Here is a 25,020-nt window from a genome sequence, read left to right as displayed (position 1 = left end):
TTTCTTTTGCAGACCTACCTAGGCTGCCACTGTACCCTGAATACCCTGCAACTTTTGTAATCCTGACCCACAGTCAGAACCACTTTTTACAAAGCAAGTCAGTATAAACACGTATATGTATGCATGTGTCATACACTTCATGTTTAACAGTGTGTTAGAAACTCATTTCCAATAACTAATGCTTATGGAGATTGCAATATCACCAATATTCTCAGTAAAAGCATACTGGTAGTTTTTTGTTCATTTGTCACAGGAAACATTTGTCAGGACTCACAGAATTGACTTCACGTTCAACAAGCCAGATGAGAGCCCTGAGGAAAGGGAAAAAAAGGAAAGCAGGAAGTTAGTAAAGCCATCATCAGTGAAGTGTCCACATTTGTTTGCCTGGCAGAGGTTTGTGGGAATCAAATGTAGTACAATATAGATGAAAGAGCCTTCAAAACAACCAGGTTTGATTCTACCCACATAGATGTGTTCACTTGGACTGACCATTCAAAGCTGTTTTTTGATCTATAACATAAGGGGTATGGTCCAGATCTTCAAGCCCTTCCCTGCCTTCAGGGTTAGAATGCTACTATAAATAAGTCCTGGGGAACTGGTAACCCCTTGGGACTCTGAAAGAATAATGTAAGATAAGGCTAAAGGTGATGGTGATTCTTTTATAAGGAAACTGGTTTTGTTTTTTTCTTTTAACTCTCCTGAAGGAATTTGTTAGATAAAAGGAGAAAAGACTCAATCTTGAGGGCAGTGACCAGACTCATTTTTTAGTTCATTCATGGAAGATGATGAGTAAAGAGATTCATCTTCTTTTTTTTTTTTTTGGTGGGACTGGGATTTGAACTCTGGGGTTTGTGCCTGCAAAGCTGTACTCTACTGCTTGAGCTCCATCTCCAGTTCATCAGCTTCATTTTTAAGTGGTCAACAAAATTATTCATGCTCCAGGAGTAGAAAAGAGACATCAGGCAATACAGCAAATGTAAAATTTCACGTTATATTTAGAGGTATCATCACGCCCCCCCACAAATATTGTTATCTAATTTCCCCAGCCAGGTGTTAGGAAGACCTAGGAAAAGGAGCTTAAATATCTAGGGTGTTCAAGGGTAGACCGATTTCTACAAGTGCCAAGTGCTGGCTAAGATTCAATTATAGTGATATGTGTGTATGTTTTGTGGCTAAGTTGTACCTGTGTTTAAGATGACCAGGAAACTGTGGGTGGCAATTAGCTTGGCCTTGCCTCATCTGGGATGGGGCAACAGCAGTAGAAAGGTCAAATGCTTTGCCCCCAGTCATGTGAGTAAGAAGACAAAGACCCAGGACTGGTGTTGAGGAGTCAACTCTTATCCTAATTCCCACCCCCTGTCCTGCTTGCCTGATGCCCAGTCACTTGCCAGGAGGTTTTTATACAGAGGATAAGCTGCCCTTAGTGGAAGCAGGACTAGGCCTTTTCTTGAATTTGAAAAAGTACCATATGGCTACCTGGTTGAACACTTTAAATATACCTGTAAAATCAACTGTAGGGGTTATATATCTTTTCTCGTCATGTAACCATTTGCATGTCTCTATAGAAATTACTTTTTTTGTGTGTGGTGATTCTAGGGTTTGAACTCAGGGCTTTGGCTTGAGCCACACTTCCAGTCCATTTTGCTCTAATTATTTTGGAGATGGGGTCTCCCCAACTATTTGCCCAGGCTGTCCCTGAACCTATCTATCCTCCTGATCTCAGCCTCCCAAGAAGCTAAGATTACAGGCATGAGCCAGCAGCACCTGGTCACTTTTTTGTTTTAGAGACCACCTTAACAGAATTTACTTGGGTTCACAGAATCATAGATCATGTGAGAGCCTTGGAAATCCATCTGGTCTAACTCTGTATCAGCCCAGAAAAGCATCAGGCCTGGCAATACTGTCCCATGGTCCAGTGCTCTTTCTCATTCTGCATGGATATCTGGTTACTACCAAGGGAGAGCCTTCTCTTTTGTTTTTTTTGACACAGAGTTTAGCCCAGGCTGGCCTCAAATTTGCATCCTCCTGCCTCAGCCTCCTGAGTGTTGGGATTACAAGCTGGTACCACTATGCCTGGCTCTTGCTTTTCTTTCTTTTCAAAAACAGCATCATCAGGAATTGTGCTCATAAACTGATTAATTTGTTGGTGCTGGGAATTGAATTCAGGGCTCCGAATGCACACTACCACTAAACTATACCTCCAGCCCCATCGGTTTTTTTTGTATGTTTTGAATTTTCCTGTAAAGCTATTCATCATTGCATGGGTTGGTGTCCCCAGCAAGGCAATTATGCTTTGTCAAGAGGAATTCAAAGATACTTTCTCAACCCCTCCTTTTTATGTGGGCTCAGGAGAAAAAAAAAAATAATCCCATAAAACAGGAGAAACTTCTGAAACACAAGACTTTTTTCTCCCTGCGGCACCTCACCTGATTCCCCCCATCCCAACTCTTTAACAGAGATTCCTTGTGATTTCTTAACTTTCCCAACGTGATCAATCACCAAATCAAACGTGACACGAATTGTCATCTCCCAGGGAAAATACTAAGTGGCTTAAAAGAAAAAATCACAGAAGGAAAAAATAACCTCTCCAGGGCTATTTCCCTCATAAAATAAATCCGTCACGGATCTTCCCCTTGGAAAAAACACACGGGGTCCAAGTGTGCAGGGTCTGAGTGGCTACAACCATTAACATCTAGTTTTGAAAAGAGCCAGTTGCCTGTGTGCTTAAAGTAAGGCGCCCCCGAGCCAAGGGGCATTTCCCCTAATTAGCGGAAAGCCCTAGCAGTGCCTAGCATTGTGGGGACTCAGGAGCCAAAATGTCCCACTCCTAAAACGATCCAAACAATGGCTCGTGCCCAAGCCTTCACACTTGTTTTTTTTTTTCCCCCGCGAAGTCTTGGCTGAGAAAGCAGGGTTATAATTCCTTAGGTCGGTTGCCTTTCCGAGGGGGCGAGGTGTGCCTTGTAACGACCCTCCTTGTGAATTCTTTCGGCAGGAGTGGCTTAAAGATTAACTTTGTGCGGTTTGTGGGACCCGCAGCGCCGCAGTGAATGGCGTGATTGGGGACCGGTGCGGGCCTGAGGCCGCGGCGCGGTGGCTCTGTCAACAGGCGATTTGTTCTCCTGTCCCGGGCTCATTTCCATGCAAAGAGCCTGCCATCAGAGCACCTTTTGTTGCTAAACGCTTTCTTGCGCCTGGAGGGGGGAGAGTCATGTGGAGCTGGAAGAGCTCATTTTGAACGGAGGGGTCCCGGCAGTTGCATCCCAGGTCCCGACGCGCCGCGTCCCCCTGCGGGGTCCTGCCCAGACTTGCCAGCAGGAGTGAGTCGCGTGCCGCCGCCGCCCGGTCCCCGTCCCAGGAAGCGACGCCTCGGCGGCGGGGTTAATTGCTGGTGGGCCGATCGAGCTCCCCGCCGCCGCTCCCAGTGGTGCGGACTTTGCTCGGGCTCCGGGTGGCCGCGCCGAGTCGGGCCGGGAAAGTTTCTGGAGTTGTCAGTCGCACTGCCCGCGGCCACTTGGAGCCGAGGTGCGGGCGCCTGCGCGGGGCCCCGGGGGGCTGGCCGGGCCGCCCTGGGCATGCTGCGCGGGGGCGCGGCTCGGTGACGCCGCGGGCGGGGACCCTGCAGCCCCGGAGGCCGGGAGCTGTTGCAGGGCGAGTGCGCTGCGGGGACCCGGGCGCACGGCCCGCGCGCGGGACGCGGCCATGGAGGAAGACGCGGGAGCAGCTGGCCCGGCGCCGGAGCCCGAACCTGAACCTCAACCTGAGCCTGAAGCCGGCACCTCCGAGGCGTTCGCCCGGCTCTGGACCGACGTGATGGGCATCCTGGTGAGCTACCTGGGGAACGAGGCGCGGGGACCCGGGCTCACTTCTCGCCCATCCAACCCGGCGCCCCTCTCTTAGCCGAGTCTCCCTCCCCTTGCTCTGGTTCTTAGAGGGTTAAATACACATAGGATAGGATTTCAAACCCCAATTAAAAAATAACCAGCCACGATCACATCAAAGACACTTTTTCTACCACCGGGCAGAATGTGCTACAGTTTAATCAGGGACACCTGCTAAGAGTTGGTGTAGAAAAAGCAAGAAAGAGCCCTTCAAAGAGGAGATGTAAATACTACTTGTAAACATTTGGCTGGTGGACTTCTCCCAGTGGGATCTGGAAGAGGCTGATGGGACTGATGTTTATCTGGTCACCATTTGTTGTGTGGCCACGGGAAGAACACAACCATTTCCTTATTCAGGGCCGCCAGCGTGTGTTTACTTATTCTGTTCGCAGTTTTTGCAGTTAGTAGAATTACAGTATATTTGTTTTATATGTTTGGGGCTAAAAACAATAGGACTTATTTTGCTAAGTCTGTGCTGTCAAGTGTTTTTGAAATGTCCAGTGACTTAAAACCGCCCACGGAGTTGGCATAATTTGGGAAAGCAGTTTTTACACATGGAGAGAGGGTGAAGTTTTAACCTGAGGAGAGTTTAATACTCTGAGGAATTAATAGATCTTGTTTGGTGGAGCTGTTGTTAGGCAGGTCCACTGCACTTAGATGGATGGGAGTTATTACAGTCAGGCATCTTATTTCTTGTATAGAAAGAGAACTGTAGTGTATAGATCTGGAATGACCAAATGCATGGGTCATTAGAAAAGACTGAACATTTTTACTTTGAGATCTTTCCTTTTTTCAAATGGGAGATGTTTTTAGGAAGCATCTCTGGGAATGAGTAACAGTGTACAGTTTTTACCATAATGATTAAACTTTGAAGTGGGCTATCCCGGCTCTCCAACTGGTTGTCTGTATTGCCTTGACCATGTTAGTCAACCCTTCTGATTCTCGGTTTCATCACCTGAAAAAAATGAGGAAAAATGAGGACTTATCCTGTTTTTTTCGAGCTTTAACTGTGGCAATGTGTATTAAGTGTTCACCATACTGCCTGGCGTGTAACACAGCTCTGTTCATATTGCTTTCCTGTAATTTCCACACATCTCAGTTATTCCACTTGAAGTGTCCATTAGTATTTATGATTATTACTATACAGAGAACCAGGAAAGGTTAATTAAAGATTTCTATCTTCTCACTCTTCAGTATTTAAAAATATGTATGATAAAATAGACATTTACCTACATCATGTATATGCGTACAGTGTATGTACAATATTTATTTTGGATTTAAAAGCTTCTGTTGTTGCATTTTTTAAAGCCTTTTGGATAAGTAAAATCCTAAACTGAAATTCCCTTTTAAAGTGGTGATAGACTCTTAAGTTCATCAAGCAGGAAGCTTATCTTGTTATTTGTTGCTGAGATTTCATCCTGTAAATTTTCAGTCACTGAGAACATGGTTTGATAACATCACATTACATCCTTAAGGCGGGTGGGCTGCGGGTGTGTGTGGCTTTACTGAAAGTTGGGCTGAGGGTGGTTTTCGGGAGGACCATTGGCAGGTGGCACTTTCTGAATATTTGCTTTCCCTTCTCTGGCAGATTCCAGCATTGTTGGGTCAGTTGGCGTAGAGTGTTCTTTGGCTGAGTTAAAAGATGGGGTGGGGCCCTAGAAGCCCAAACCTGTTATTCAAAAGGCAGATGCAGGAGAAAAGGAAGTACGTTCTCTTTACCCAGCTAATAGTTGAGAATGAGGCAGGAAAGAAGATAAGCGGGTCCCACACAGGTTCTGTCTGCTCGCTTTTTCCCTTTATGCAGTCTTGATTTCCTTTTGGGTAGACTTGGACATTGGGATTGTTCCCTACTAAAATTCAGAGAAAAAAGATGGCCCCTCTCCCTTTGTACATGCAAGTATGGTGATACCAGCTTAAAAAGGAAGAATTTTCTACTTTTATAATAAGACAGCTGTCACCCAACACTCAAAACTAGTAGTTAACTATTTGTGTTTCTACTGAAATACAGACATCATTTCCTTTGTTGTATGTTTAAAATATGAGATTCTGCAGTCATCTTCAGCCTAAACAAGTGAAGAGAGTTGACCAATGGCGCACACCTTGTTAGTGGCAGTGTCTGAGTTGATCCTAGGTTGATGGCCTCCACCGGCCAGCAGCTGGATGTCATGATTTTCCAGTGCTAACTGATTCCAAGCAATTTAGAATGTAACTACGTCTAGTATTTTAGATAAAATGTGATTAGAAAGATACTTTTTCCATACTGAACTTGAGGAGGAGACTCACACCTCCAACAGCATACTGAAAGATTTGAGGCACAGTTGCTACTTTACTGTTTTAGACTCTTCTAAGTGTGAAAATCAACTTCACAGCCTAGTAGGTTAGAGTGAAAGAGCAGAGTTCCCTTGTCCCCTGGGGTTCTGTTCGGCTGGGGAGGTGTCTGTCCCCCAGGCATTTGTGGGCTCTAAGTAATTTAGGGAAGGGTGTTGCCCCTCCTCCTGGGTCTCATTGAATAGGACTGGCTGTTTGAGATCATAAGGACACATTTTGCATTTAAATTAATTCAGTCCAAGCACAGTTAAGCACCAAATAGTTGCTTTCAGATAATTGTTAACAAAGTGCTTATTTAGAGTAGAAATAATAGTAGAGTTTAAAGCATGAAAATGTTTAAGCTGTGCTTGCACAGATACATGCTAATAAGGCAGTTCTAAGTAGATACTGAGTGAAGGGAAAACAAGCTTATAAAAGTACTGGGTTGTGAGTGGCTGGAGGTCTGGGTGCTGGGAATATGATTTTGTTCAATGAAAAACAAGTTCATACTTCTTACATATAGGAGTCACATCACGACACTGTTTTGGAAAGACTTGTGTGTCCATAAGAATGGGGCATCATTCTGAAGATGTTAATAAGATCTGCTCTGGTGGACACTATCATTTGGGCAATTTCATCACACAGACTAAAAACCTGGCACTTCCAAGGGGTAATTGCCAATTGTGAAATATTTGTAAGCCCTGAGCAATTAAGCCATGGCATACCCATGAAATGTGCCCTTCTCTTCCCTGACGATGCAGCATATGGTGGCCCTGGGCTTTCAAAGCATGTCACCTGTCCCTGTGACATGCCTACACGGCTGCTGAGAAGTGCAAAATTAGTTAAGAGTCCTTGTGGGATTTTTCTGTTTTTCTCTTCACTCCATAACGTACACATTGCATTCCTCTTTATTGGCGTGTGTGTTGGAGAGGTTAGTTGTTTTTTTGAGTTGGGATTGCTAAGGTTATTAGGTATATTTAGATGGGAAAGGTTATTTTTTCAGGACTGATTATCCGTGTGATGATTTCTTAGCTTCTGCCTCCTGAATTTGGGGGCCAAGTCAAGCTTTGAAAGCTACTTGTTAACTGGGAAGGAGGTTGATTCTGGCCTATTGTTCCCTGGATCTCCTAAGATGCACCTCCCCCAACCTGAAATTTCCTCTGACCTGGGCTCTGTCTACAGTCTACACTCATTTCCCAGCAATGCTTCCCTCCTCGAGTGGAGACACTCCAAGGCGGGCTACTGAAGCTAGGATTCAGTCTACAGAAATGTTGTATTTGGCTGGCCTTGTTTACACCTATCCTAAAGACAAAAGCCCCCAACCCAACTAAAAGAAAAACTAAGAAAGTCCACCCCTTTTCTTTGTTCCCCATTGTGGGGGAGGGGAGACGCCAGGGAGATCCTGGGGGGATGGGGCATTTAAGATGCTAAGTCCTTTGAAAGCAGCTAATTTACATGTTCTCCTGAGGGGTGTCTCCAGTTAAGCCTGTCAACTGATATTAACTTTATGTATTGGAATTTTTGAGTCAGCCCCAGTTTCAAATATTCTGACTTCATCTGAATTTTATGTTTCTTTTAGTCAGCTGACAGCCTTATGGCTCTTATAAGTGCAGAGGTTTCAGGGTGAAATGGGTCCTTTGGAAATGGGCCCTGAACTGTCTTTGGATGGAGGACCTGGAGGGCCTGGGTAATGACTTACTCAGGTAACGGAGGAGGGCGTCCTGATGAGCATTTCTTCCCCAAAGTGAAAGTCAGTGGCTTTCGTAGACCTGGGTAGCTGAATCTCTTCCTGCCAACCAGATCCTGTGCCCTTTCTGCCTCTTGGGTTCATCTGCCATTCTCTGATTTTTCTTTTGCTCAGTCATCAAACCCTCCCTTTGTCTACTGATGTCCTTGTTTTTCATTGTTGACTCCAACTTCAGTGGTGGAGTGGAGCTGTGAGGTGGGTGCTGGGCTGGAGCACCACTTAGGAGGAAAGAGTTCCAGTGCTGATCCTCTCAGCAGGTATGACCAGTGGCTCTGTTGTACCTGTTGTACAGTTGAAGGTAAACTTGCTGTCCTAAGTCATAAAACAGTAAACAGAACAACTGAGATCTGGGTCAAGTGTGATTTCCTCAAATTAACCTCTAGTTGCAATTTTTTTCTTTCTTTTTTTTTTGTAGCATTATAGTCATGTGTTCACATATTTATCAAGACATCAGTTTGTTTGCTGTTTAAGCTACATTTTTGTTTAAGTGATCAAGCTAAGTGTTAGTGATACAAGTCTCCCTTTATCTTTATTTTTTTGTCTGCAGTTTCAGTTAACTGGAGTTAACCTTGGTCTGAAAATATTAAATGGAAAATTCCATAAATAAACAGTTCATAAATTTTATTTGTCTATTCATTTTCTGAGGTGCTGGGGAGTGAATCCAGGGCCTGGCACATGCTAGGCAAACACTTTACTACTGAGCTACAGTCCCCAACCAGTATTTTGAGTCAGTCTCACTATGTAGGCCAGGCTGAACCTGAGATCTTCCTGCCTCTGCCTCCTGAGTACTGGGATTACACTTATGTACCACCACACCCAGTACCCCTAAATTTTAATTGCATGCCTTCTGAATATCCTGATGCAATCTCATGCCATCCCATTCAGTCCTGCCCAGGACTTGAACTGCCCTTTGTGCATCGTATATCCACTGTGTACTGCCCACCTGCTGGTCACTGTCAGTTCTGGTTATCAGATCTAATGTCAGTACTTGTGTTTCAGAAACTCTCATTTGAGCGGTAATGCATGCGATTGGGCTTTGCCAGAGAAAAACTACAGTGAAAACTTTCAGTGAAAAGGTGAAAATCTAGACCATAGGGAAAGAAAAATAATTTCGCCAAGGTTGTTAAGATCTGTGGTACAATGTATTTTGAGAGAGAGAGAGAGAGATTGTTCACATCACTTTTATTACAGCCTATTGTGATCGTTTTTCTGCATTATTAGTTATTAATGTTAAATCTCTTACTGTGCCTATTTGTAAGCTGTCACAGTATGTACGTACAGGAAAATACAGTATATCTAAGCTTCGGTACTCCCGGTAGCTTCAGGCATTCACTGGGAGTCTTGGAACATATCTCCTGCAGAATTGGAGAGATTACTGACCATGAGTTCTAGAAGGTACTGATCATGACTTTTGCAGGAAAAACATCTGTGGTTCCATGTTCCCTCCCATCCACACCAAAACCTTTGGATTTAGCCCTGGCTGGGTGAGAAGGAATTTTCCAAAGGGTTCTCATGTGAAGAGTCAGGGGAGGAAGTGGGACACAGGTGAGAGAGCACAGAATATGGAGGTGGGCACATCTGTGATGCTCACATGACTAGATATCTGACTGCAGGCTGCAGTGAAAATTATTTAAACTGGTGCAGGACATGGCATTAATTTTAGAAAACTGATTTTTGGAGCTGAGGATGTAGCTCAGTGACAGAATGCTTGCTAGCATGTACAAGGCCCTGGGTTGAGTCCATAGCACTGCAAGAAACTTTGACTTTTGGGGGTGATGAACTGGCAATGAGTTTGGAAGAGGAGACCACCTGTGGTGCAGACAGGTATGATGAGAGCCTGTACCGCAAGTCTACACTGCACAGCGTTTTCTCTCCTCTTCCTTCTATTCAGCCCAACATGTGCAGCTCTGAAGTAATTAAGTATAGCTCCGTACTGATGTATACAAAGACCAGTCCACCACAGTGTACCTTATAATTATTTGTCAATTAAAAAAAATTGATAGTTCCTTTTTTGAGACAGGGTGTTGCTATGTAGCCCAGGCTAACCTTGAACTTATCATCCTTTTGCCTCATCCTCCCAAGTACTAGGATTATAGATATGAACCACTATACCAGCCAGTAAGTAATTTTTAAAGAAAAAAAAAAAAAGAATTGCTACACAAGGCCTCAAGCATGTGAGGCAAGTTCTCTACTACTGAGTCACACCTCTCCTGATAATTTTTTAATGCTCAAACATGGGTTGAGTTAATTCGAGGAGTTTGAGAGAAGTTGATTGCTTTGTGATTTTATTTCATTGTAAGGAGAAAATGCCTATCTCTACCCACATATCTATGTACATGTCTTTATACTTGAGTGAATGTGGTTCCTTAAAAAGAGAATTGCTTTCTCTCTTTTTTTTTTTTTTGACCCTGGGGTTTGAATTTAGGGTCTCACACTTGCTAGACAGGCACTCCACCCACATGAGCCACTCCACCAGCCCAACAAGTTGAGTATTTTTGAGACAGGGTCTTACTTTTTGCCCTGGCTGACCTCAAACCTCAATCCTCCTGCTCTCTGCCTCCCAAGTAGCTAGGATTACAAGCGTGAGCCACGGTGCCCACTGGAATTACACTTTGCAACAGTATGCACACCATAATACAGCTAAACGATTTCAAAATAATCTTTATTAAGGGAACTCACAGTAGCTCAGTAGTTTATCTCTCTCATAGATTGTTGTGAAGAGGGCTGTGTTGCTAGCTGACTGCATCCTGTTTAAGACTTAGCTATCATAATCCCACTAGCTGCACTTGGTGGCCTATGATTATAATCCTAGCACTTGGAGGAGGCTGAGCCATGACAGTTGTGAGTTTGAGGCCAGCCTGGGTTGCATAGTGATTTCAAGGCTGACCCCAGCACATAATGAGACCTGTTGGAGGAAAAAAAATCCCACTGTAAAAGACATTGTGCCCTTCCATAGTTTACACACGTTCTTGTCATGGGGCAGGAATAAAATTATCCTCTAAAGAATGAATTATTTTATTATTTATTTATTTATTTATTTATTGGTGCTAGGAATCAAACCTGAGACCTAGGTTGCTAGGCAACCCTAAGAGTGAGTTCAAAGACAGAGGCCTAGAGTCTCAGATGAACCGTGCCAGGGAGTATAGCTGCACCGGTAGGATAGACTAAGATCATAAGAATTTACCAAACCTTCAGACTAATTTTGAGGTAAAATATATTTTGGAATCCACATGAAATGGTTACGTTTTAAATGGTATGCTCATTTACTTATGAATTGACTTTTGGTAATGAGACCTGGAAACGCTGGGTCCGTTGCCCATTAGCATAGCTCCTAGCCAGAAGCCCAGGGTCCCCTTTGTTTTGTAGGCATTTCAGTGGCAACATTAATTCTTTCTGAGGAGGGCTGCTGGCTGCCTGGAGACAACCTGTCTTCTGTTTTCTGTGGCATGTCAAGTCATGTAATCCCAACATCTCCATTCTGCAGACTGCCATCCAGATGCTGTGGTGTCTGAGACTCAGAAGACAAACTTGACAATGGGATGGTCCTTCTCTTTGTGATCTATACTTTTTTTCTTTTCTAAAAGGGATCTCCTGTGTCTTTCACCTTTACAAGATGATTGGTAAAAGGTGGATACATTTGTATTCAGCATATATGTCCTCAGACCTATGTGTCCACACAGAGACATTGTAGTTGTCCTTGGGTGTCTGTGATGGGCTCCATTCAAGGCCGACTGTAATGTGCAAGGGCCCCATTTCTTCATTTGGCATTGCAGATTACAGTACATAGTGAGGGAGGAAGACCCGTTACTGTGTGCTGTTGTGGCTTCATTCTTTCTCTTGACATGCAGTTAGTGAAAATAAATGCATTATGAGAATTACATGATTTTAACTTAAAATGCCATTCGAAAGCAAATTTTTTCAATTTCGGTATGTGTCCTGAGCCCTAGCTTTAACAGTTTATCCTGGGTGCCCTTGCCATTGTTGGTGTCATAATTTTGCCTAAGCCTTGTCATCTCCCAAGTTTGTTTTTTTTTTTCCACCGAAAGAGCAAAAAAGGTTTCTGTGCTTTTGTGTGCATGCTTTGAAAATGTAGTCTTGGATATTAAGTTATTTAGAGAAGAAAGGAATATTCTAGTTGAAGAAGATGTACCTTTGCTTTCTAGCACAAGGCCCTAGGTTTAATCCTAATCCCTAATACTACCAAAAAATGTGTCTTTGCTCTAGTATTACATTCACTTTCAAAGGATTTTAAAGACTTCACTGATAAGATTAAACCACTAACAGTTTTACATTTGCTACTCAAATGCCCTTTTCTTAATACAGTTTAAAAACAAATGCACATCGGGTTTGGTGGCACCGTGTTTGTAATCCCAGCATGGGGGAGGCTAAAGCAAGGAGGATTGTGAATTCCACAGCTGCTGAGTTTACATAGTGAGACCCTGTCTCAACAAACAAACAAAACAAAAACAAAGAAGAGTGCAGGAATCACTTCAATGTTTTCACCCCCAGGTTGGATGTTAAGAAATGTATGGTCTTGCTACCCACCATACCTGGCTCTAAATTTATTTATTTATCTATTTATTTTTTGGTGGGACTAGGGTTTGAACTAGGACTTCACACTTGCAAAACAGAATTCTGCCTCTTGAGCCACACTGCCAGACCATTTTGCCTTGGTTATTTTGGAGATGGTGTCTCGCAAATTATTTGCCTGGGCTGGCCTCGGTTTGAGAGCCTTCTGATCTCAGTCTCCCTGCTGAGATTCTAGGCTTGGATTATAACTAGGATTATAGGCATGAAGCACGAGCACCCTGCCTATTTTATGATAGTTTTGAGGTGAATACGTTGTGTAATGCTCCAGTCAGGTTAAACATGTTTTAAGCATGTTTAAACATGTTAAACCTCTAACATTGACTGTGTCCTTAGGGTGAAAATATTGAACTCGTCTCTTTTAGCTTTATGAAATCTACAGTACCTTAGTGGTACTGTAGTGCAATAGCACACCAGAATTTAAATCCCCCTCATCTAACTTAGCACTCACTGATCAACCTCTCTCAACCCTCAAACCCCTTATTGTCTCCAGCCTCTGGCAACCACCATTCTTCTCTCAACTTCCATGAGGTCAACTTTTTTCTTTTCTTATTTATTAGAGGCACTGGGGTTTGAACTCAGGGCCTTATGCTTGCTAGGCAGCTACTGTGCCCACCAGACCTACTCTGCCAGCCCTGTTTTGTGTTGGGTATTTTTAAGATAGGGTCTCACGCACTATGGCCTTGAACCTCAATCCTGATCTCTGCTCCTGAGTAGCTAGGATTATAGGTGTGTGTCACTCTAACCTATAGGGTTGAAGGTGTGTGTCACTCTAACCTACAGGATTATAGGTGTGTGTCACTAGTTGACTGAGATCAACTTTTTTCTGTTCCACGTGTGTGATCACAGAAGCAAGCATTCTAATAGTTGACTTATTAGCAATAGGTAAAATATTAAAAGCATCCTTTTAACTAGCGGTTTCGCTTTTGAGGGTTGAACTCAATGGGAATAATGTACTGAGTCTGTTTTGGAATATTTTCCCAGGGTTTCATTCAGCGGCTGTTTTTGTGGGGGTTGCAGATCATTCATACCGTATCTTTGTGTTTTAATTAGTAATTTTCAGTTTCCAATCAAGGATTTACAAATGCATCACACGGTGGTACTCCACCAGAGCCTAAAGTACCTGATAGCGCATTTCAGTGTGGATCTGGTAGAAAGTGATGAAGAATCATGTCTGTGATGGATAAAAACGATTTTGGAGTAACTTCATTATGAATCTAAAGAAAACATGAAGAAGGGATCTGAGATGTTTGGAAAAGTCTATAAAGACCATGAACAAATTTTTCAGAAGCGGTAGCACATTTCGTTTTTAAGGCACATTTTATGATGAATTACAGTTTTATTAAGAACTTTCTGAGAGTGTGGTATATGAGGCCCTATCTACTGGGAATGGTCAGTACTGCTTCCCAAAACATGTCAGCATCACTTAGGTGCGAATTTATGGGAAGTGCCTAATTACTGTGATGCAGAGCGGTGATTTGCCTTGATTTGGATGTTATGAAACTGAGACTTCATGGTGGACATTAAAGTCAGTAGGTAGCCAATGACTCATCACCCAGAGGCGAAAGATCTAGTAAAATCTTCGTGATGTAACTTCAGTGTTAGCAAAGAATGCCCTGTTTCAACAGAATACCCCCTCCTTCAGTAGCCACTTAGCACTTGTCCCTTTGCTGAGTGACACATTCTGAGTTTGTGACTCTAGAAGGCAGGATGCCTTCCATAGTGGAGGAGATTCCATAGAAACCGGGGGTTGGGGAATAGAACCAATGTACTTTGTGGGCGTGAAGACACTCGTAGCGGATTCCTTCTCTTGCTCCAAGAATGCTAGTATTTGTAGAATATGCTAGTATTTGTGTTTGTATAATAATCCCTTGCATGTCATAGTGTGTCGTTATGTACATTGACCAGTTGTGTGCCCTCAGAGCTACCAGTGACTCAGCCTGTTAGCATACACTCCTCTTTAGCCATGTAAGCAGCCTAGGCTGGTTTCCTCTTGAAACACATTCATATTTCATTGTTCATAGTTCAGTATCCATGATTCAACAATTGCTGGTTGAAATTAGCTGTCAGTTTCAAGATCAGGCTTCCAGGTTTATCTGTTTTATCGGTAAAACAAAGATAAAATACTGAGAGGCCATACCCAGAGGGACAGAGCTCTGATGTTTTTGAGCAGTGTGAATATAAATCCAGAAAGTGGCCTGCAGTGTGGCATTTTCCCAGATTGCACCCAGGCTGCCTGGTTCCTGGGGTGTTGGCTGCCATGGCCTGGTCTGTGTGACAAACACTTGACTTGCAGGCTCATCTACTCCAAGGAGGCTGAGAGGAGCTCCAACACCTGGTGCCTTATCGCTACTATGGCGATGCTTATGACAAGGTCTGGCCCAGCACAGCTTGTTTTGTGACTTCCAATCTCTTCTGTTGTGGAAAACAGGAAAGCCCACTTCCACAACATTGTGAAAGACAGTCTCCTGATGTCAGCCAAAAAAATTTCCAAGCTGCAGAGCAGTTTGGTTTTATAATACTAGGTTTGGCTTTTTTAAAAAAAAAAAAAATCAAGATTGTAGGACATATCAATTTGTTGTTTGTGTGGCTGCAGACTTACTCGCAGACAAGTTTGAGTATGTTTTGTTTCAAGTCCTTGCATAGAAAGAAGGAAATCCAGAGCAAGAGTTGCTCAAGGGCACCAGGTTACCCATGGTTCCAGAGGATCAGCCAAAGACCAAGTGAGCAAGCCAAAGCAGACTGGGTTGCATCTTGAATTTACTAGTCGTGTCAAGATAAGTAAGCAGGGACTTATGCAATGTAGCTGGCAGGGTGATTGATGAGGCTTTGAGGGTTGTTTTGGTAGAAAAATGACTTAGCAAAATGAGTGGGAGGAGTAGGAGGGAGTGACATACCACCTTCCTTGGTCCCACGAGGGTCTGTGTAAAAACAAGCTATTTGAGTGCAGAGAAAGGCTTGCTAGTATTCTATCAATGCTCGATTGTGACTGATAGTGTTGTGCAACTGGGGATGTAGCTACACCCTTAATCCCTTTTACTTCTTCAAATTTGAGATAGGATCTGACTGAGCAGTCCAGGCCGACCTTGGATCTTCCTGCCTCTCTGCCTTTTTTTTTTTTTCTTTCTTTTTTTTTGAGACTGGGTTTGTTGCCCTGGCTGTCTCAAACTCTTGGACTCAAGTGATAATCATGCCTCAGCCCCCAAGTAGCTGGGGCTATAACTGTATGCTACTGTACCTGGCTTCTTAAATATCTGTTAAAATCAAGAACGAACACTGTCATTTTTTCCTTTAAATTTCTCCTCGTTAAACAGTTGGTCCTTCAGTTTCTGGTTTTCTAATGTCATTTATGCATCCATTGTACTTGGACTTCAGAAATACTCTTTTTGGAACTGTAGGGAGACTGTTTGGGGTAGAATTGAATTTTTTTCTACAGACCAAAGAAGAAATTCAGTTGTCAGCAGATTCTTTGGAAGACTTCCTTTACTGATTCCTACACAGCTCTGCATTCCAGCTTCCTGATGCTTTAGAGCTCAGTGGACAGAACAGAGGACATCCTACAATTTATTACCCAGATAGCCATTGTCATTATTTTCTCCCACAGAGTTGGTTTGGAGGTGATATTTTTGTATCTTAGGATATTTTTCTTGGAAACTTAGCTGTCACAAAGATTTGCTTATATTTAGTCATTTGCTCATTTTTTTGAGACAGGATCTCTGTGTAGCCCAGACTGACCTCAAACTCACTGTGTAGCCCAGGCTGGCCTTGAACTTATGATACTCTTGCCACAGTTGTGTTTATTGGTGTGCACCACCAGCCCAGCTAAGACTTGCTTAGCAAAAAGAATGAATGACCTAGTAATAATAAGGATATCAGCCACTGATATCTACTGAACACGTACGAGGTGCCAAATGCTGTACTAATCTCTTTCTGTACATTGTCTCGTTTAATTATTCCGGCGGTCCTGTGAGGTGGTGGTATGAGTGTTGTCACCACCCCCCTCAAAATCTTGAAGTCGTAACCCCTGACTTCATCTGGAAATAGGTTCTTTGCAGATTTAACTGAGTTAAGATGGGGTCCTTGGAGTGAATCTCAATACATTAGGACTGATGTCCTTTTTAAAAAATGAAATTTGGACATAGACACAGATATGCAGAGAGGAAAGATGATAAAGACACATGAAGAGAATGCCACGTGAAGTAGAGGATTGGAACGATGCATCTGTAAGCCAAGGCTTGCTGGCACACCACCAGAAGCTGGGCGAGGCAAAGAAGGATCCGTGATTTCTGACTAATCACCTCTAGAACTGTGAGGCAATAAATTTTTGTTTATTTTTGTGTTTTGGTGGTACTCGGGCTTGAATTCAGGGCTTTCTTTGTGTTTGCTAGGCAGACACTCTACCGTTTGAGTCAGGCTGCCAGCCCTTTTTGCATTGGTTATTTCTGAGAGAAGGTCTTGTTTTATGCCTGGGCCTCCATGGACCATGGTCCTCCGTTTGTGCTTGCCTGTGTAGCTGGGATGGATGACAGACATGTTCCAGCCATTGGTTGAGATGGGGTCTCGTGAACTTTTTGCCTGGGCTGACCTAGAACTCAACTATGCATCTCCTGATCTCAGCCTCCCAAGTAGCTAGGAGTACGGTGTGAGCCTCCAGGCCCAGCCAAATTCTGTTCTTTTAAGCTGTTTATTTGCTGGTACATTGTTGTGGCAGCCCTTGGACAGTAATTGGGGTGGGTACTCTGTTATTACAGAGGGTCAGCTTTGAGCCATTGGGAGAAAGGAACGTGTAAAGATCAGAGCCTTTCCCAGGTTTAGTACTTTGTACAGTGCAGCACCTTGACCAGTAGGAAGAAGAAAATCGAGAAAATAGGCAGGCAATGAGCCTCAGTAACAACCTGGCCATGACAGCATAGAAGCCCATTCAATGAATGAATTTATTTATTGGGTGGGGCTACCAGGGACGAAGAAGACAGATGCCTCCCCCAAAGTACTATGTGAATAAGATGAGACAAAGACCGGAAATATGTCATTTTCCTCCACAAGTGAGCAAGTAGACTGAGGATTGGGAAAACACTGTAATGTGTCCCATTTCCCCACCCAAACCCAGTCTCAGCCCGATGCCTCTGGTTTTCCCCTCTTCTGCTCACCCTGAGTGTATGTATTTTTTATGATGCTAAGGAGAGGGTGAGGAATGGTGGTGATGAGGAAACAAATATAACAGATGAGGAAAAGATGTTAGGCATGCTTTACATCTTTGTTACGAAGTAGTGAAATTGAGTTCAAATTCCCCAAAGTCACCTCCCCATCTTAACCGCTAGCCAGGACAAAGTTGGGACAGGCAGGGTAAGAAGAAAAAGTCTTAGTTTAATGCAGACAAAAGTGTCAATGCTAAGTTTCCTGAACTGACTTCTCTGGTGGAGCAGGGACTGTGGATTTTGGGACGTAGGGCTGCATGACTCCAAAAGAATGCTGGTGGTAATAGCCATGTGCCCAGGGCTGCCCATGGACTCACCCTTCAAATTTGTTCAGCAGAACATCCTGGTACTTTATGAGGATTGTGGTAGGGAGGGAGTGATGGAAGTTTCTGGAATGACAATGTTCACCTCTGCTTGAGACCCCTTCTGGCATCACTTTGCTCCCAAGTCTCAGAGTCTTCACACAATGTATAGACATCTTGCCTATGATATTAGATTCCTATAACATAGGATTTAGGGGGTCAGAAATCACTCCTGACCAGATTGCTGAGGGTAAGGAATGAAAGTTAAGAGAGGATGTGGAGAAAATGGAAATAATTTATAGTATATTTTAGTCTCTGTGGATTCTGTGTTGGACCTTTTAATTAAAATCAAATGGACCATTTATTCTAAAAAGTTCAGATCCCAGAGTAAATTAATTTTAATCCCTTTCGTTCATTCAGAGTACATGCATTTAGAGAAATGTCTTCATCCAGTAATATAAAAAGAAGCAGTTAGAAAAATCACATTTCCTGGCTCATCTGCAGGCCATCCTTTTAGCAAAGCACTGCTCCCTGAAGCACATCACCGCTCATTACTCTGTCCAATTCCAGCTCACTGACTCAAGCCAAAACCTCCGCCATTTCCCTTTGGAGACTATTACACAGCCCAGCACACATCCTATAACAAACTCCAATTTGCGGAGGAAAAGAAAAGCTTAAAGTTGGGACTCATGCTTCCATAGGCAAAGGGGGCCCAGAAGTTTCAAGATGGCCCACCACTGTCACCATTTTCTTGCAATTTGGAATCAAGATCAGCCATGGACACAAAAGACAGGGTGTGAACGTCTCATTCCTGGAGTGTGGACATTGAAATGTAAAAACTGTCTGTCACTAACACATTTAGAGTTTATGATTCAATATTCAAGAACATAAAACTAGCAGTTGCAGGCAATGACTCAAAACTAAAAGGAAAGTTTTGCATTGCAAGGTCAAGGTGAAAGCAAGTTCTACCATGAGCAGAGCACATGGATAAAATCAGCTGTGCTGGGGACCCCATCCAAGGCCTTTGCATGCTAGCAAGCGCTCTACCAGTGAGCTACACCCCAGCCATTGTTTTTCTTTTTGAAACAGGGTCTCACTGTATAGCTCGGGCTGACCTGGAACTTGCTATGTAGCCCAGACTGGCCTTGAACCTGAGATCCTCTTGTCTCAGCCTTCCGAGTGTTGGGATTATAGTCATGTACCACCGTGTCCAGCTCTCTAGGAATTCTGACAGCAGAAAACACTGCAAAAAATTAAAAATGAGACATAGAGTCAAGGATTTCAATACTACAAAATAAGGACCATTCCATGATGAGCAAAATCTTTTTCTCCAAGTATTTTACTATGTCTTGTTATGACCAGGCAGATTCTGGCTCTCATGCGTCACTGTCATGTGATTTACCATATATAAAGTGTATCTCCTGATAGTGCAAAATCAGTATTTCTCTTAGCTGAGCTATCTTTAGTATCTGCCTGATCGGTATCATTTATCTGATATTTATAGTCTTCCTGAGGTCTGTTTTCTGTTTCATGTTTTGCTGGATCAGATTCTTTTCATGACTTTTATTTTACTGAATCATGTTAGCAGCCGTCATTGACTGTCCTCGTAGAGGATGCGAGGAGCAGGCCATGACTGGATGTCTCTTTAGAAATTTCAGTGATGCACCCCCGCCCCCCCCCCCACTTTTGTTAAGCACTGTTGCCATCTTGCTCCTCCTTGCAGAAGTGCTCCTGGAAGGAGACTGGGAAGATGGAGATCTTTTGAGGACAGGTTTAGGAAAGGAAGGTTCTGTGCCGAGGGAATTAGTTTTAAGGTACAAGCAGGAGAAAGAATTGGCTACAGAGGGGGAAAGGAATGCAGGTTGGAACAGGGAGGACCTCATTTACTGGAGTTTTGTCTAGACTTGGAGTGGTGATGGTGGGTTTCTAGTGTCTGATAAGAATGTGTGAACCTGAGGATAAGCTTGGCAGACTTTTAGCATAGGTCCTTCACTCTGTCATAGAAAGTAGGGCATCCATTTAGCATATTCTCCTCATCATATTTGGGAAGGAGAATATAATCCCAGCAACTGAGAGGCTGAGGCAGGAGGATCAAGAATTTGAGCCCAGCCTAGATTACATAGCAAGACCCTGTCTCTAAATAAATAAACAAATTAATTAATTAATTAAGAGGAAAGAAAAGAATAGAGAGAAGGCCAACCTGATTATTGCTTATTGAGATTGTGTCAGACAGTGAGTTGGGGGTTAGATGGAAGAGGCTCTGGTAGCCTATGGTTGGAAGTATGGTCAGAAAATGTGGGAGGGTTTCAAGCAGTTGATATTGTTGAAAGCCCATTGGCAGTGTTTGGGACATGAGAGCTGGTAGTGGCCTGGGCCAGGTTGTAGTCTTGGATTTGGTGAGAAGGATCAGATGCAGAACATTTTAGGGAGGTGGAGCCTTGGGATTTGGGCTGGACATTAGTGGAAAAGGTGAGGGCAAGAGGAGAACCTAGGAGAGCAGTGAGGTGCTTTGTCTGGTGATCTGGCTGCACTGGAGCTGTGAGTACAGACGGGGAGTCAAGATAGACAGTCAATTTGCAGTCAACTGACGACAGTGAGATTTAAAAACTGTTGAGCAGTCAGAAGACTCACCTTTCTCCTGGGCACTAGAGGCCATCACTTGTGTAGGCTCTGCCAGCAAAGGGCGTTGTAGCCTATACCACCGAGCAGAGGTGCCACGCTTGGACCCACATCAGTTACAGTGATGCACGTTTCCCTGTGAGGATGGAGAGAAGGGAGCTGAGGTACTGGTGCCAGTAGACTTAAGCTGTTGAAGAGATCTCTCATGGGACATTGTGTCTGACTGGGGAGGGACGGGATGAGAGAGAGGGAGGACAATGGCATTGTGTTTGCTTCATAGTGACCCTTGCAAACTCTGCTGGAAAGAGTTGATGCAAATCTGTTGTTGGAAGCAGAATAAGATGGGTGTCCTTTGCCTTGGTCCACTCTTCAGCTAACTCTTAAATTTTGCAGTTCAAACAGTTCACTCTATTTTCCTGAATTTTCCAAGGGCAATTGATCAATTAGAAAGGACCTCCAGTAGTCCCTCTACTCCTCTACTGTGTGACAAGCTTGTATGTTATCTTCTGAAATAAGGTATATTTTCACCTGGATCGCTTGCTCCTCTCTGGAAGTACAGTGACTAAAAGCTGTATGGTCACTCTTGTAAGGCATGATCATTCTGCTGAAGTCCCCAGAACTCCCTGATTCATATAGGTGAACAAGACTGTTCTCAGCTGGTGGTGAAAATCAGCCCTTGCCAGCTCCTGTGACGAGGTGGTAGAACCCACTGTGTGGCTGAGAGCAGCGTATCCCACAGCCCAAATGACTGTGAGGTCACCAGAAGGAAGAGTTTTAAAAATCCTGCACTGAGTAGATAGCTCTAACGGATACAAATAAAAACACTTGTGCAGTTTCCGGTACTTAAAAAAATATGACTCCAGATAAAATTTAAATGAAGCTTTGTGTTTAAATCTCACTGTGGGGGGTGGGGTGGTGATAATTGTTTCAGATTTAATTAAATGTGTCAAAAATCTGAAACCTCTGTCCCTGGTCCTAGGAATAAAATACAAAAGGTGCTTCTGAGGGCAGGGCTTAGAGAAGTGCTTGGTAGCTCTGGTGCTCAGTAACTGATGCTGTCTGAGACGCGTTGATTGCACACTGTAAAGCAGGCACTCAGTGCTGCCACTGTTTTAACTGTGTACAGTTCAATGAGATGAGATGTAGGGATTGTCATTATCACCCCATTTTGCAGATGAGTCCAAGTGAGGTTATGTCTTTGTCCCAAGTCACATAGTGCTGCAAGTGGGATAGAAACCCAGGAAGTCTGGCTTCATCACCCATGTTGGTTCCTACTGCACTGCAGTGGGTACATGAACCTTTGTATGTTTACATTCTCTCCTGAAAGGAGCTATGAGCCATTGCCAACATGCAGATTCGATGGTGGCTGTGATGACCAGGTGCAGCTTGCCATCCACTCTGACAGCATCAACAGCTGACAGCATCTGTTCTTTTCTGTTCTGTACCTGGTGAGGTGGGAGAACCAAAAGATGGGCAGGGAAAGAAGGGGTTGGGCGAGGGACCCAGTTTTCTACATTAGGATAAAATGAACACACCAGTTCCTTCAGGCTCCCTGGAGTCTGAATTTTTATTAAGCCACCATAGGAGGGATCATTTATCTGAATCCTGTTTTGCTGCTTTGAGCAACGAGGGGCAGGTGACGCATCTTCTTGAGATGGGGCTGGACTTGGGAACCAACCGCTTGGTCTGAGAAAGTCTGTAAGGACAAGCACAGTCATAAGGGTGGGGATGGGTGGACAGTTGATGTGAGCAAAAGGGGGGTGAGTGTGGGGAAAGAACACTATATTTATTTGTTGATTTTGCACTGATCAAACTCAGGGCCTTGTCCATGCTGGGCAGTCACTCTGCCACCAAGCTATATAGCCAACCCAAGACACTCTTTCTACTCATTCTCCCTATTTATTTTTGTTTTTGCAACTTTTGGGCAGTGGTCTTGGTTTGTATGGGTGGTCTGTGTGCAGGCAAAGAGTGGGCTGGGAGGAGATGTCTTCATTCAACAAATAGTAATTGAGCATTTGCCTTGTGCCAGGCTCTCTGGTGGGAATACCAGGGGCCATGACCCTGACTGTGGAGTTTGGTCTCTAGCTGCTCACATTCTGGGAATCTTGCTCTTCGGAATGAGAGCTCACTGTCAGAGTTTGGTGTGTCTTTTGGTATTGTAAGTCTTCATTCCTAAGCTAGTGGTTCTGGTGAGAACACCTCCGTCCTCCAGCAGTCTTCAGCCGAGTCAGCTGTGCACATGCTGGACTTACAAATTCTAGTCCTCTGAGCCACTGCTCAGCCCTCTTCTTAGCTATAACACTGTCAAACAATTCCTGATCCAGAGGCCCCGCTCAGGTCTACAGGGACACAGAACAAAAGCACACAGCTCCTGTTTACATCCTCAGACCCAGGCTACCCATTTCTCTGGAGTGCTCAGGATTTCCTGAGGAAGCTTTCCCGGGGAGGGTGGGCGGGTGGGGTGACCAGGATGTGCTGACACTCAGTCCTACCCTCCTTTACCCCAGCTTCACTGAGGTCAAGCCTGGCTGTGTATCTGGGTCCACCCTTTCTACCCATGCATTCTAAATTACTTCTCCTGCCCAGATGGGGCTGGGGGAATGTGTGTGTTTGTGTGTGTGTGGGGGGGTGGTGGCAGGGGGATGGACTAAGTTTCTGCTTCCTGGCACCAGACTCCAGAGGAGGCACCCTCAGAGGTTGTGCCAGAGTCTTGGGCAGCAGCTGTATCAGAATTGGCGCCCCAGCTTTTCCCACAGGGCCTTGGGTGGGGTCACTCAAGGGCTGTGGGTCAAGCCTTGAGCTTGGCCTCAGGAAGAAATGATATATCCGAGGATGTGACAATTTGTTTGGGCTGGCCAAATACCCAGGCGTGTGTTTCCTCATCCTCATCTGTGGTCAACTGGATTATTCAGCTGTGTTCCAGGCATACTGTATGCAGTTCAGGAATACTGTAACTCTTTATATTTATATTTATTTATTTATTTATATTATATTATTGCTGTATTGGGGGTACGTTGTGACATTTACCAAACTTCTTACAATATATCATAGTTGAATTCACCCCCTCCATCATTCTCCTTTATCCCTCTTCCCCTCATCCTTGGAATAGTTTCAACAGGTCTCATTTTTCCATTTTCATACATGAGTAAGTAATATTTCTATTACATTCACCCTCCCAAACCCTTTCCTTAAATCCTCCCCCCTCCCACCACTGGTGCCAACCCCCATGGGAGGCTCCTTCATAGAAGGCCTCAGGAGTTGGCTTTGTCATTCAAATAAGCAGTAAGGTAGTTTAAGTTGCTTATGTACTCAGCTGAGCTGAGGCCATGCTCCTGGGGTAGTGAGGTTGAATTTTGAAGTAGACAGACATGGATTTGAAACCTGGGATCTGCTCTTCATTAGCCATGTCATGGTAGACAACTTTGTCACCTTTGAACGTCTATGTTCTTGTTGGTTTCGTATAGTTAGTAAGACCTACATTGTCTCCTCTGTTTTCTGTGAAATAATGTAGAAAAATACCTGTCACATAGTATAGTTCTATAGATGTTCAAAAATATTAATTTCTCCCCTAATTCTCATCCTTCCAACATCCCCAGCTCACATGTACACTCATATGCACGAGTGTGTGCACACATGCACACACCCCACAGATTCTATTTTCTGCCTCAAATAGATACAGGAATCTTCAAAAGAAGGTATTCAACTTGTTTACACACTCGACCAAATAGGACAAAAACAAATAATTGTCAAGGCATCCATGATATATGAAGCTGCATGTTCTCTCCTACTCTGGGAAGTAAAGAGTCATTCAACTGTTAAGCTTTCAGTAAATGTCGACCATGTGGGGACCTTGTGGGGTCACCATGATAGGAACCTGTCTCATGTATTGGCCTGCTAGACCTGTGTTAGCTTTCTGTTATTGTGACAAAATACCCGAGGTAATCAAAAGGTAGAAAAGTTTATTTTGGGTCACAGTTGTAGAGACGTTAGTCCATGGTCACATGGCCCTCTTTCTTTGGGCCTGTGGCGGCATAGTACATCTTGGTGGCAATGCATAGTGGAGGAGGCCTTTTTATTCATCTCATGTAGCTGGGAAGTAGAGAGAGATAGGAAGGTGTGGGGATCCCAAAGTGCCTTTCAAGGCATGCCCCCAGTGACCTTACTTGCTTTCACTAGGTTCCCGGTCCTAAAGTTTCCACTCCCTTCCAGTAGTACCAAGCTGAGAACCAAGCCTTTAACACATGGACCTTTACCTGCCATTCAGCATTCAGATTTTAGCAGGAGCTGATCCATGTTGAGAATACCTGAGTGTGCATGTGTGAAGCAATTAGAAACCAGCCTGTGCAAGGTAGAAATGTTGCATACACTGAGGATTACACAGC

At 43.9% G+C, this 25,020-nt stretch overlaps 1 protein-coding gene across 4 annotated transcripts in view; it reads left to right on the top strand.

The window, feature by feature from the left end:
- Window positions 1-25,020, top strand: part of Sash1 (SAM and SH3 domain containing 1) — a 280,149-nt gene that overhangs the window by 113,388 nt on the left and 141,741 nt on the right. Inside the window, exon 1 of one of the 4 annotated variants that reach the window (XM_074072427.1) lies at window positions 3,619-3,825. The exons of 2 other annotated variants lie outside the window; for them this stretch is intronic. In XM_074072427.1, the coding sequence (XP_073928528.1) occupies window positions 3,703-3,825 (123 nt within the window). In that variant the 5' untranslated portion in view covers window positions 3,619-3,702. Of the gene's footprint in view, window positions 1-3,618; window positions 3,826-25,020 lie in introns of those variants that run through there. One more of the 4 variants, XM_020157590.2, reaches the window with a different exon arrangement.

Source organism: Castor canadensis, chromosome 1 (genome assembly GCF_047511655.1).
Source record: "Castor canadensis chromosome 1, mCasCan1.hap1v2, whole genome shotgun sequence".
NCBI classification, from domain to species: Eukaryota; Metazoa; Chordata; class Mammalia; order Rodentia; family Castoridae; genus Castor; species Castor canadensis.
The sequence above is the reverse complement of the archived record's forward strand: the minus strand, read 5'-3'. Positions and strand labels throughout refer to the sequence as shown.